At 40.1% G+C, this 13,301-nt stretch overlaps 1 protein-coding gene across 2 annotated transcripts; it reads left to right on the top strand.

Moving 5' to 3' along the window:
* The first annotated feature begins 53 nt into the window (after positions 1 to 53).
* LOC146488979 (uncharacterized) lies at positions 54 to 13,046 on the top strand. 2 transcript variants are annotated; one of them, XM_085115327.1, is made up of 15 exons: positions 54 to 398; positions 1,002 to 1,100; positions 2,178 to 2,443; positions 3,104 to 3,220; positions 3,689 to 3,853; positions 4,309 to 4,422; positions 5,057 to 5,182; positions 6,383 to 6,479; positions 8,304 to 8,522; positions 9,251 to 9,624; positions 10,219 to 10,386; positions 11,104 to 11,220; positions 11,657 to 11,773; positions 12,045 to 12,135; positions 12,698 to 13,046. In XM_085115327.1, exons 2-15 carry the CDS (start codon positions 1,034 to 1,036, stop codon positions 12,712 to 12,714), a joined length of 2,055 nt encoding a protein of 684 aa, XP_084971453.1. In that variant the 5' UTR covers positions 54 to 398; positions 1,002 to 1,033; the 3' UTR covers positions 12,715 to 13,046. The 2 variants fall into 2 exon arrangements, with proteins under 2 accessions (XP_084971453.1, XP_084971460.1); XM_085115334.1 differs by lacking the exon at positions 4,309 to 4,422 and having other exon boundaries at positions 120 to 398.
* The last annotated feature ends 255 nt before the right edge of the window (positions 13,047 to 13,301 follow it).

Here is a 13,301-nt window from a genome sequence, read left to right as displayed (position 1 = left end):
ACGCACTCGAGAGACAAACAAACAAACAAATAGCTTTGTTTATTTCTGATGGTGCCACGTTGCTTGCAGACAAACTTCAGTGAAATTCATACAGAAAGACAGAGAAATAAGATTATTTTCTACTTTCAAAAGAGAATAACTCGAACTCATTAAGGCTCTCTACAAGTTTTACAAGAGGAATATTGCGATAAATGTTTGTTGATATTTTCTTTGGACCATTCTATGATATTTATCCTCTAACCTGATTGATAATCAATACAGTAGCGTCTCTACCGACCAAGATTACGAAGAAGACGATGATTATTACTATAATGGAGTAGACGAAGAAGACGAGGAAGACGAAAGCGACGAAGAAGAATCTTCAAGCTATCAACGGCGTCGTCGTCGAAGAAGAAGAGGTACTTTCGAACTCCATTATTACAAGAGCTATTTCTAAATTTCGCATTTTTCCCCGTCAAAAAAAAAAGTAAATTACGGAAGATAACAAATGGTAAAAACCTTTTCAGTAACTTAAACGACACCCATAGCGTGGAAGATTATAACCACCTTGAAAAACAAGGGACAAGGCATTTTCTTTTTGAGGATTGAAGTTTGAGTAACAATATCTTTGCTTTTAAAAGAGTCAAAACTGATTTTTTGGTTATGAATTTTGTGCATGTAAAACAGTTTTTTGGGCCTAAAATCATTCCGGGAGTTTGAGAAACGCACTCCAGGGCGCGTGACTGTGTATTTTTTGTACAACGCGCAGTTTCCTCTCTTCCTCTACGAGTGAACAAGCCAGCCTGTGGGCTTCTTGGGACAGGCGTGCGGAATTTTTTAGTCAGTTATCTTCGCCCTTTCAAGTGAAATACATACGGAGTTTGGGACTGCCCGTAAGCCTCCATGTTACTCGAGGTTCTTGACCCCCCACTGCGCTCAATCTGAGATATCCCTGGAACCTGGAGACAGCTCTGTGATTGTGTTAAATAGGAGTGTTTACAAACCGTTCTGTTGATTTTTAGGTTGGATAATTCCTTTACTCCTGCTGCTTCTAATGTTGCTGGTAGTGATCATTATTTTTATATTAATACCGAAAGAGGATTTGGGGACTGACTTTATCGGTATGTATAGCGATGGAAAAGACTAGTTTTCCTTGTTTTCTTTTCCCTCCGTTTAATTCTGATTTGTGGATTTTATTTCAACGCCAGTATACAGTAGGCCCGTTTCAGATGCCGTAGCTCTCCTGCACCGTACCAAATACGTTTTACTCCTATGTAGTATCATGCAGCAAGCTCTGCTAAACTATGAGATTTTGCCGTCGACATTGAAATCTGTTGAAAAAGAGTAATTTACACGCAAAAGCACCTACAAACAACTGCATACTACCTGGAACGATACATGAGGTACCGCGACTGAAATGGGCCTCCCTGAATTTTCCGCATTCACTGTGTCTTTAGGGCGCTATCGATAGTGACCTGGATGGTTAGAATATCTCGTTTTGCACCGTACCCGCGGCCGACTTTCAAATCTAGCACTTCCCGCTTACTTGAGAGGGTGAGCCTCCATTTTGTTCAAGCTAAATTTAAATTCGCGCGCATTTCGGCTCAACTTTGTCACATAAACACGTATGATTTTTTATGCAACTTTTGCCTGGTTTTCCAGTCCAGTTTTCCCGCCATTTTCTCCCGACTTCAAATTGCAAGTCCAAACAAGATGCGATTTCACTGCGATGTCGCTGTAAGGGGATCTTTATTTGGATCCCCTCTCATACGTAATTATTTAGTTCTTTTTCAAAGAAATCGTGTGTTCCAGGCTTCCGCGATATCGAGGCCAAAAATCGTGCTGAACTCTCCGCTACAGATTGTATACGATAAAAAGGCAAAAAATGACACTTGAACGCGACAAATGTTATAGAAAAATCGCGAGTGTAAACAGGCCTTTTGGCCACTCAACGCAAAGGGACCCAAGTTGATGTCATTATTGTATTGTTTATGTTTTTATAAATCAAGTTTTTGTTTCTAGATCTTGGACTAGATTTACGAAGCTATCCAAAGTAAAGATTTATGCGAAATATTGTTCAACTTAGGATACATCTTAGCTTAGGAGAGCTTTTTGAATCTGGCCCAGGATCCTACTATTAATATTTTACATCAAATATATCAATGATGTTTCCTTTTCCTGAATCTGTTTAATTTTAGTGGTGGGACAAAAACCGATTTCCACCCCCGACCTTCGTTATGGGAAGGTCACCTTTGAAGTCCCCAAAGACAAAACTTACAAGTGCAACTCGGCACCATTCCTTCCACCGTTCACGACTCAAGATATTTTCGTCCAGGTGGCTCCGTCTCGATCCAGTGTTATGACTCGCTCCATGCTGCAGGCCGTCACAGTCTGGCTCGAGTGGGCGAATTCAACTGGGTTTGCCGCTTGTGTGGAAACTTCAGGACCATCGGGTTATCTACGGGTAAGTGTCAACTGATCTTAAAATACGGGTAAACATTTTGGGAAATTTTGATCGGAGCATGCGTACAAACAGAAAAGAGGGATGAGATCAATATTTCAATTCCAAATTACTGACCGAACCAGCAAGGAATGCATTTCAATAAAGGTCCCATTAGTAACAATCTTTTATTCCATTGCATATATAGTGCGTCTCTAGTGAAAACCGCGAGCGCAGCAAAGACAAAAGTTAAGAGACAGTTTATTAGTATTCGCGCACATTCTGCTAAGATTGAGCCCGAGAGAGGCGTGGAGCAAAAGGGTTCCTACTAAACACAAAACAGTGAACGTACCACAAAAGATAAAATATTCAATTAAAATCGATCAGCCAGGAGCTTCCTGCTTTTCGGTCCAGCAAACTATAACTGCTCGGTTAACCAATGGTAATGCCGTTTTGGCATTACACACTAGTTCAGCTTAGAAGTGATCAAATCTTTCTCTACATTCGTCTAAAACAATGTATACGATAATGTCAGAAGTGGAGACTACAGCGCAGACTACTGAGTTGCACTCTTGAAATAATTTGAATACGTTGCACCGTGTTTTTTGAGCCTAAAATGATATGCAAGGCAGTTCTTGAGTTTATAATGCTCAATCTAATTTATACTATATCTCCTTTGTGCAGGTAGTAAACGTTCATTGGCTCGCGTTCCGAGGTCAACCAACAGGCTGTGCTGCAGGTATTGTAGAGATTCCATTTTGGACAGCTGGAACCTCTCATGTTGAAATCGCCTTTCTCTCGGTAAGCCGTTATATGTTACAATTATTCCACGAGCGCGTGTTGGATAGCACCACTTTCACATAAACAAAAAATCGTTCCCCATTCTTATACCCCAAAGATAAGTTAACCTTTTTGTTTTTGCTTTTTTGTTCCAGCAGCAATGCTAACCTTTAACTGTAATTTCTACCCTTTGAATTGCTTCCCCGTTGGTAGGAAGTCTGTTAATTTGTTACTATCCTTTAGTACACTACTATACCAATGTAACAAATCACCTCTTTCGGGTGGAGACCCTTCCCCCCTCCCTCCGTATACCCCACTAAATGGAGTACCGCTTAGGACGGTCGTTCAAATCTGCTGAAAAGATCGCGTCAAGTGCGACGTGTCGACTCCTGCGTCAAACAAATGGCGTGCACATAATCTACAACACGCGTAAGAAAGTTGTTCTCTGTATTCACTCCCTTGTTTATTTGCCTCTTTTTATAACAACAGAGTCTCAAGCCAGTTCCAGAAGTGTTTGTCACACCAATTCATCGCTTCCCGCAAGAACGAAAGAACGCCGCCTCGGTTTGGACCGAAGACGTCACAAGTGCCGGATTTAAGATCTTTCTGCGAGAATTGACAAATTTTAGTGGAGGACACAAACACATTCGAATGGTGAGTAGATTTTGAATGTTTTAACTTGTCTGGTTTTAACTTGGGAAGTGAGGTAAACCGGTCCTGGTTTTGGCAGCAAAGCGTGAAATAAAAAAATATTAACCAATAATTGGCCATTTCCGAGTTGGTTTGAGCCTCATTATGAAAGGGAGGCTAAGTACAAAGCTTTCAGTATGGAAATTAGTTTTCTTTCATCTGCAACCTCGTTCCCAGGGCCTTTTCCCTAGCTTGGGGGAAAAGGCCCTGGGAACGAGGTTGTTTCATCTGCAAACAAAACTAATTTCCGTGCGAAAAGCTTTGCCGTTTGCCTCGCTTTCATAATGAGGTTCACAGCAGCTCGGAAATGGCCTATTGAAAACTACCCAAATACAAGAGCCACACTCAACAAATACAATAAACGTGCATCGTCTAAATGAATAGTGTTAAATAATAAATCCTTTTTTATTTTCTTGTAGCAATGGATCGCCCTCGTGACAACACCCAAAGGTTGGAAAATGCCCGAGAAATCAAAGATAAAGTTTAAAAACACAGGACCACTAGAAAAACGCCTGCAATACAGTTTTTGCGAGGTGAAGGACTTAACTGTAACGATACGAATTTTATATTCGTGGAATACTTTGTAGAAGGATTTGTTTTCTCCTTGTTTCATTGCAGTGTGTAGAGCCCTATGGTTCCCTCCAGATTGATAATCTTGTTGTTTACTGCACGGCGCTCTCTGTTTTTTGTTTTTGTTTTCTTTAATCCTTTTAAGGAACTCCATTTTTGCCATAAATTGACGCTAACTTGTGGAAAGTGAAGTCTAAATTTTAACTCCTTTGTAACACGTGGAAAAAACATTCAATTGTTGAAATAATTGGAAATGATAACTGTCTCAGTTTTGATTTAAATTTTCCGCGCTCAATCCTCTTGATTGTATGACGTCACATGGCTGCCGATTTGTACGAAACGAAAGTCTACTTGAATTCTTGAATTTACTTGCTTGGCCATCGTCGAACGCTGATTGGCTTGTTGTTGGGAGGTACTCTCGATAGGGCTAACCTCTGGCACCTCTGATATTTGTTATTGATTTTATGAATAAAGTATTGTTTATTTTATTTATTTTATTTATTTATTTAACAGTATCAAATTATCAACAGTAAGCATTTTGTGCCTACAGCTTAGAAACATGTATATCTAATTGGTTTCTCATAATGTTTATCGCAGGATGTGTCATTCAAGAAGCCTTTTTACCAGGCCCCTGTTCTTCTGCTTAGTCCAAGTCACAAATGGAACAAAGAAAATAGGATTTCAATTAATCCAGAAAATAATGCAATCACCTCGTGGGTGGAGGTATGTACAAGAGGTATAACATAGGACAGACATTTTTTATCCCTTTCTCTTCTAGTCTTCCACTGTTTTAAGGGGAGGGGTTCACGGTTCTGCGCATGTCCATGAATCCAAATACTTTTTCGCCTTTGCTCAATATGACCCATGCCTGTTTAATTTTCTTCGTTGTTTATGAACCATTTGGAAGGGAATAAATAACTCGGGTGGTAATTTTTTCATATGATTGCGTTTTTTCGCATGCAAATAACTGTAAACACATCAACCGTCGACTAAATTGTACGGGTCAACCATAAATTCAATATCGACAATATGAGTACAATCCACTAGCATTTTCTGTGAATTTTGATCATTAGTCATTTTGCTTGGACTAATTATAGAATGTGATTACTGAAGTACATGTGAGTGAGATTTTTAAGCCCATAAAGTTGATAAGAAAGAGAAAAAAGCATTTAGATTCATACACATGGGCTTAAATGTGAGCCCCTCCCCTCCGATTAGCCGAAACGTGATGCATTACAATTCCAAATTGAGTCGTCCTTCTTTCAACAAGGAATACAACGAGTGTTTAACAACCAGTAAATCAGCGGCTTGTGCGACTTTCAAACCAAGGACAGGTTTCACTGTACTTCTCTGTTCTAGCCAAAATAGGAAAATTCACTTTCCAGTAAATTTTGGAAGCGTCTGCACCATCTTTTCCAGAACTCCTGTAAAGGGACGTCCCAAAAATGTTTCAACCAGCATTCTTAGCTCAAAAAGATAAGTCACGAATCGGAAGTCAAATGTGTGATCATGCCGTGTCGTTAGCCGGTAAGGCTGCCTTGTGTAAACTTTAGATGATAGTGTGTGTTGTAATAGATCAAGCACGAGGAAGAGTGTTTCCTCCAATTTCCAAACCCCGAGAAGTAGGTTGGAAAAACGAGGCGCAGCCGAGTTTTTTTAACCTACTTCCAGGTGTTTGGAAATAGGAGGAAACACTCTTTCGAGTGCCCGATATAGCCTCTCAAACTATTGATAATTCTTGGAGAAATTCGAAGCAAAAGTTCACAAAATTTTATGATAATTAAGATCACATTTCCAAACCTCCTTCACGGTAGTGATTTACTTTGTTTTGTCTTTATGAATTATTAATGAGTTTGAGAAATCCTGTTCCAAAACTGACATTTAGGAATTTACCAGCTTGCTTTCTTCTCTTTTGTTATTTAGAATCTTGACACGGTTAGCTTTACAGCGTGCGTGAAAGACTTGCAGCCATTTGAAGAACATCATGATCCTATAACTGTACAGTATATTGCTTTTGGAGGTGAGGTAATCTCGTCAAGAGGGCAAAACATACCATATGGGTACTGAAAATCAAACACAAGTAATCTTTTAGCCTTTTGTTATACATGATATTTCTGTTGTCATTTTCTCTTTTTACATGAGGAGCCGCGTAGAGGTGTTAAAATTAATTAGGTTGAGTGACGGTTGCTATGATCGAATTCCGGAGTTCTAAAGGAGCAACTCGGCTATCAACAGTATAGTAAAGAATCTTTTTCAGTCGCGTGTAATGTCTAGATCGAGCTTGCCGCAAAGCAATGAAGTCTGTGACTAGAAAGCTTGGCTTTTGTGGAAACGCACAGTTAACTGGAAACGAAAACTCCTCCGATCTGTCCAGAAGCCTGGCTACACATCGACCGTCGGAAACGAAAAAATGACAATTTTTACTAAAGGTTTTCTATTTCCCGCCAATTTAATTGGCGCGTTAAATGGTCCTAAATCGACGAACCATAACATCAATGATTTGTTCGCCCATCGTCTCTACGATGCAAATTTATAGTTTATTTTTCGGCAAGCTAATTTTCTGCATCATTTTCCAATAACTGAATGATAAATAAAATCAATCGTCATCCTTCATTCGTCCGCAAAGGTAAGTGCGATTTTTATGTTTACGTTATATATTTGATCAGGACTCGCGATTTCGTGATTTGGGAAAAAGTGTAACGGCGTCGATCACCAGCTTCCATTTTCCACGTGTGTAGGAACTCTTAGAATCAGAGTCAACACAAACTGTATATTTATGATGACCTATGATGATTTTATTGTTGCGGTACCGTGTTAGTATTTCAGACGGTAAGACCAAGATAGATACTGGCAATCAATGTTCACCACACTGAGTGCGACAAAAGTGTCCAAAATTACCGGCTAAATATTCACGGTTTTATTATGTAGAGGTAAAAGACATAGTTAGGTCACAGTTGTTCTCTCGGGTGTGTCGCCTGAGAACAATAAGCAGTCGGGTGCGTCGCCTTTGCTTCGTGAGCTAACTCTGATAATAATATTAGAAATTTCTTCACAGAGAGATTTTGAACTCGGCCGTTCTTATCTCGGGTGAGTCGACTGATAAGGACGAGCAATCGGGTGTGTCGCCTTTGCTTTGCCATGTTTAATACTCGCTGCACATTGACGATAACTTTATTATTCTCCGGATTTTTGAATTGTCCGGAGGTTTTTGACTGAACCGGAAATATTCGACTGCACGCAGTGAGTGAATGTTGATTGCTGTAAACTAGCCGTTTTTCGTCCCCTCGCCCTCTCCTTCGCGCTTCTCTCTAGGAGCCTGGAACAGGCTAGCTGTAAACTTTTTACAACGCACTGGGGCTCGTATTGCACGAAAATGTGGTTTTAAACTGTCAACAGCACTCCCGTAAACAATAGGCCTCCTGTAGCGATCGAGGAAAAATTGGGTGGCAAAATCGGTTGCTAAGGCGTGCGGCTCGCCATGGAGACACTGTTGGTGCTGATAATTTTTTAACTCTCATCGACGTGTTCAGAGAGCTGTCGTCACCGTGAGCAAGGTTTGCACAAAATAACCAGGTGTTCTTTTTTCCTGGGGGGAGGGAAGGGGAGGAGACGTCCCATAAGTATCCCCTTATTGAAAGTGAATCTTAAGTTGTCAGATATTCCCAGAGTTGTCCCCCAATAGATGCTGTCTTCCTAGAGGAGGTTAATCTTTGGAAAAATTTTGGGGCAGGCATTTTCTAAAAGAGGAAGGGAGGTAACTCTTTATTCGATATGTCTTCTAAAAGTATTAACACCATGTTTCAAAGGGAAGATTGGACTGTAAAACGTTGACTTTTTTATTCAGATATTGATCCATGCCACAACGTGCAGTGCCCATACTATGCCTCGTGTAAAGCCTTTAGTCCATTTAACGGCACCTGCGTGTGTAATGAAACCGTTCCAAACTATGAAGACCAGGTCTGCTCCACGGACGACGTCACCTACCAGAATGCGTTCTCTCTACAGAAGGATTCATGTTTGAAACAAACAAAAATCGTCTTTAAGAAACCCGGAAGTTGTGAACGTAAGTTATAGAAGTGATTACCAAAAAGAAAAGACCGAAGTAGTCACACTTGGATTGGACTGTAAAAACCGCGGGAAAGTATGCAACGGTTGCCAACTGCGGCAAGTGTTACAACATTGTCGAGGGCGGGAAAATGTACATGTGCAACCATTACCAAGGGCGGGAAAGGTGCAGCTGGTATCAGACGCGGGAAACCATCCATGCAACCACGAACAACGAGCGCCAAAATATTCAACTATAACAAACGTATGAAGGCATGTAACGGCTGTTAAGGACGCCAACCGGTAAATATGTACTGGAAGCTCGAGGGAACGTGCCAGCCGGTTCCTACGCGAGAGAAAAGTTGTTTCTGGTGCTTAGCGGTGGGAAGGGGGTTGGATGACTGGGGCATTTGACAAAAGTATGAGAAATGTGAGGAAACTAAGTAATATTGGTTCTCAAAAAAGGAACATCTTTGCTTTGATAGCGTAAAATTTCAGAAGCCGGGTTGTCGTTTCCCGATGATCTGTAGCTCAATATTTCCGTTAACTGTAATATAGAGCTAAAATCCATAAGTTGTCCACAGTACCTTACAATACTAAACTAGAATAAAAACTAAGTACAAATAAACTCAAAATAAACCATAAACTATTGAGACAGTAATAACATCATGAGCTTGCCTTTATATATCCTCGCCGGCAAGTTGGTTTCCCAAACGTTTAAATCTGTTTTGCTCTTCTCTCTCGCAGCCTTTCTATTCTTTCGCGGCCGTACGTATGTTTACCTTGGTAACACTGAAGCTCATTGCAGACACGTCACACTTGTTAACTCCATTTTCCTCGCACACAAACCCATTCATGTGCACGTAGCTGTCAATTACTTCAACACATCCGGACAATTCACGCACGAAGCCGCGGTAGCCTGGACTGAGGACGTCTCACACTCAAAATTTGTCATCTGCGCATTGACTGCTGGGAGACTGGACCGCTTACCTCCTGACGGTGGGCTCACCTACGTAGATTTTATAGCGTATCAAGGAAATCCCATGGGTTCAGTCACGGGTCACGAAGTTTTGCCAAGCTGGTGGGATGGAACGACTTGTAAGGAGATTACCTTGCCTCAGGTTTGAACGAATTCTAGTTTAAAATGTTTGCAGAAATGTATAGCTTTGGCAGTGGCCGGAGTGAGAACCCAGCGATAGAGAATTTTAACTTTGAAAAAGATATGTATCACTGGTTACCTTTAGTTGATGAACCAATCAAACACGCTTCATTTTCTGGGTAGATCAGATGCGTGACATTGCCAAATGTAGAAATCAAAAACTGCTCAGATCTATGGATACCGGGACAGCAGCCAAGAGTTTACGGTCTCGCATCTGGCTGCCCAGAAAACCAACCAAACTGTTTAAATAACTATTAAAATCAAGCTAGCTGTGTGTACAATATAAACCTGTCTCATTCCAGGTTAAAGTGCGTATGGAAGCGACAACTTGACTCTTTGACTTGACTCTCTGCCTTGACTCTCTGGGAAAATATTTTACACTAAAATAACTTCAAGATCTTGCAGTATGTCTTTACACTTCTATGTTTTGATCATAGGCAAAATTAAAAATTTTGGCTTAAAGTAGTACTCAAACTCCCTCGGGGATTTCTTTAATCCCTCCCCCAACTTATTTCTGTCAGAAACAGTTAAACCCAGTTTGTGTGTATTTTTTCAGGGAAAGTTCTCTCAGCCTCCGTATGTTCTAGTCTCCACTGAACATACTTTTTTGGGACGCAAACATGACGCGGCAACAGTTTGGGCCGAGAATATTGAATCGGGGAAGTTTACAATGTGTCTTCGAGAAATGCAAAATTTTGACGGATTACACGAAAGTATTATTGTGGTAAGTAAATAATGTTAGTTTCCATAAGATCACTAAGGATCGTTAATGATTACTGCAATTATACAAACTAAACGATCGTCAAACTGATAATAATTTTTCAAACTCATTAATAATTCAAAAAGACAAAACAGAGGAAATCACCACCATGAAGGAGGTTTGGTAGTGTGATCTTAATTATCCTAAAATTTTGTTAACTTTTGCTCTGAATTTTTCCAAGAATTATTAATGGTTTCAGAAGGTCCCTAGTGAGGGTAAATAGGCCTTGAGTGAAAGCGAGGCTGGAATTGACTCTAAAGTTGAAACGAACCTCACTGCTTTTCATATGAAAATGATGTCCTTGTGTAAACTAATTTGTATTTAAATGTAAAAGTTCTCAGGTTTGAATCAAAACAGAGTCAACTCCAGGCCAGGTCCGGCGGAGTACAGAAACTGTAAAAAGGAAATTGATAATCATATGGAGTGGTTTAATTCCCCTGACTCTAAATCTAGTGATATGAAAGTTTTTGGGTGACTCTAGGATAAACGGGATCCAAGTTATACAAGAGTTCGATAGGTGTTGGCGGCGTCAAAAAGATTGCTTTTCTGTTGGTCTACCTGAACTATGCTAAAGTCGGTTTGTAACTCTTTGTAAACGCTTCCACGTTTTACCCATTGACTGCCTTTTTTTTAGATCTTTTTGTCCCATGTTTTTTTTATTTTCCTTACTTTCCACTGCAGGACTGGATGGCATTCCTGGTACTTCCAGCCGAGATGAACGTGGACTGGCATAACGTGACTTTCAATAACAGCCAGGGAATGGAGTCATTAAGTGGAACTAACTATGCATTTTGTGAGGTAAGAGGCAGCTGCCAAACACAGTTGGCTGTGTTCGAGAAAATCTCGTAAAAAGACACAAAGATCTCCCGATTTGTAATTAACAAATCTGAATATGATATGTACACGCACATCCTCGAGCAATTGTCACAGTAAGTATTAGGTATAAGGGCGTGTTGACTTTCCGAGTTCGTGTTTTGTCCTGTACAGTGTATGTGGCAAAATGTTAAGAAGCTTCCCAATGGTGGTTTAGAGGACGCGTACGGGTGGTCCTCTTTGAACAGAAAACGACATTAATCTCCAAATCTCAAATCAATCTGGTTACGGAGAATCTGTACAGTAACATCTGAAAGTGATTTTACTGTAATGAGCCCTGAAAGGGGGTTAAGAAGAACCAAGTATACTTTCATATTTACTTCGCCGCACAACTCGAGATTTTTTTTGTTTGTTTCAACAGACGGTGACGTTTAACTTAGCCTTCTCTGATGCACCATTCGTCATCGTTTCGGCCAGTCACAGCAGTCACCATGGCAACATGCCTCAAGACCACAACAGCATTGCAACATGGGTTGAGGTGAGTTGAAAATCAAAGAAAATGTGAGACGCACACTTCTAGGGTCAGTTATTAAAAGACAGTTTAGACGGTGTTTAACAAAACCACGTTCTAAGCCATTTTGAATGTCGATGAGTGGTATATGTGAAAGAAAAGTGGCTTTGAAATATAATAAATTGGGGTTCACATTTGGCTGACAGATCTTCGTGTTTCTCACGGCTTGAATATAGTACAATCCAATACACAAATGCATGTATGTGATTCACTATGAATATTTTCTTTCTTGTTGTAGAATATCAACTTATTCCGGTGCCGTGTGTGTGTGAAGGAGCTGCATTCCCCTTATGGTTATGATCCCGTATCCGTCACAATGTTAGCAATCGGTACGGTTAAAACATAGGTGGTTAATGGCTAAAGTAAAAACGATTTGAAGTAAAGTGAAGAACTTTGGGACTCGACGAAAGCTCTGAGGCTTTGTTAGCGCACCAGAGATCATCGTAAGAGAAATAAAGGAGTCAGTAACTCGACAATCGTGATAAAAATGCGAGCAGAATCTTTATTTTTAGTTCAAAGTGCGCTCGACACGCACACAAGAGTCGCAATTCTGTGTAAGAGCGCACCACATTAACCGAGGAAAAGTGGGGGTCCACAGATCAAACCAACGAGAGAGAAAAAAGAATCGTTCCCAGTTCTTCTTAGCTTTTGATCACAGTGACTCTCCTGATGAAGAGTCCGCTCCTTGTAGCATTCCATGCACGCTTGAGTAAGACTCCAGACTCATTGGAATTTCTATTTGAGCCAGCCACTAGAGCCCGGTTTCTTGGGGAAGATCTTTCTCTAGATCTTAAAGAAAACTCAATATCAACATCAAATAATTTATTTAACTCAACTCAACTTTGCAGAATAAAGTACTTTAAAACAACTTTTTTGTTATTTTTCTTTTAGGTTCCAGCAGCAAATAAAGCAATGGATGGATGGGGGGAAGTTATATGAGATAAGGAATTGGATTTTTTCATGGTCGAGACATACCTTTAATTTGATGAATTAAGTCAACCTACTTTTAATGAAGTATAAAGTTGTCACGTGACAGAGTGGAAAACCCAAGGAAGCAAGTCGTCACAAAACTGTTTTGGTACAAATTCTACTGTCAGGTGGAATTTGATATCTTAACTTTCACACAAGTATATAAAATTGATATCAAAATAATCCTTTTCGAGTTAAAATACACCTGTATGATACTGCGTGTGCAATGCGGTACTTTCAAAGGATAATAAATTAATAAAACAAAGAACTCAAACCATCTTTAAGTTTACTTTATTGCCATCAAACCCCTTTCAAATCGCCACACATCTCCAATGAAGCGAAGATTATTACGTGACAAAAGTAAGCTGGTCGAAAAATAGGTGCCGCGTTCCTTTAAAGTAGACGCTTTTTCCAAACATATTATCTCTTGATTTTTGGACAATTAATGACCCGTGGCAGTATACGTGTAAACAGTTCAAATCTTCTCCACCCTCTTGCACTGTCTAAATATTTTTCGTTGAAGAAA

The sequence above is a fragment of the Pavona decussata genome, unplaced genomic scaffold (assembly GCF_977016875.1).
Source record: "Pavona decussata unplaced genomic scaffold, jaPavDecu1.1 SCAFFOLD_8, whole genome shotgun sequence".
Taxonomy (NCBI): domain Eukaryota; kingdom Metazoa; phylum Cnidaria; class Anthozoa; order Scleractinia; family Agariciidae; genus Pavona; species Pavona decussata.
This window is presented reverse-complemented; position numbering and strand designations above follow the sequence as displayed.

Coding starts and splice junctions, on each gene's coding strand:
- LOC146488979 (XM_085115327.1), top strand. CDS start 1,034: ATGTTGCTGGTAGTGATCATTATTTTTATATTAATACCGAAAGAGGAT. Junction 5,183..6,382: donor CAATCACCTCGTGGGTGGAG/GTATGTACAAGA, acceptor TTTGTTATTTAG/AATCTTGACACGGTTAGCTT. Junction 8,523..9,250: donor GAAACCCGGAAGTTGTGAAC/GTAAGTTATAGA, acceptor TCTCTCTCGCAG/CCTTTCTATTCTTTCGCGGC.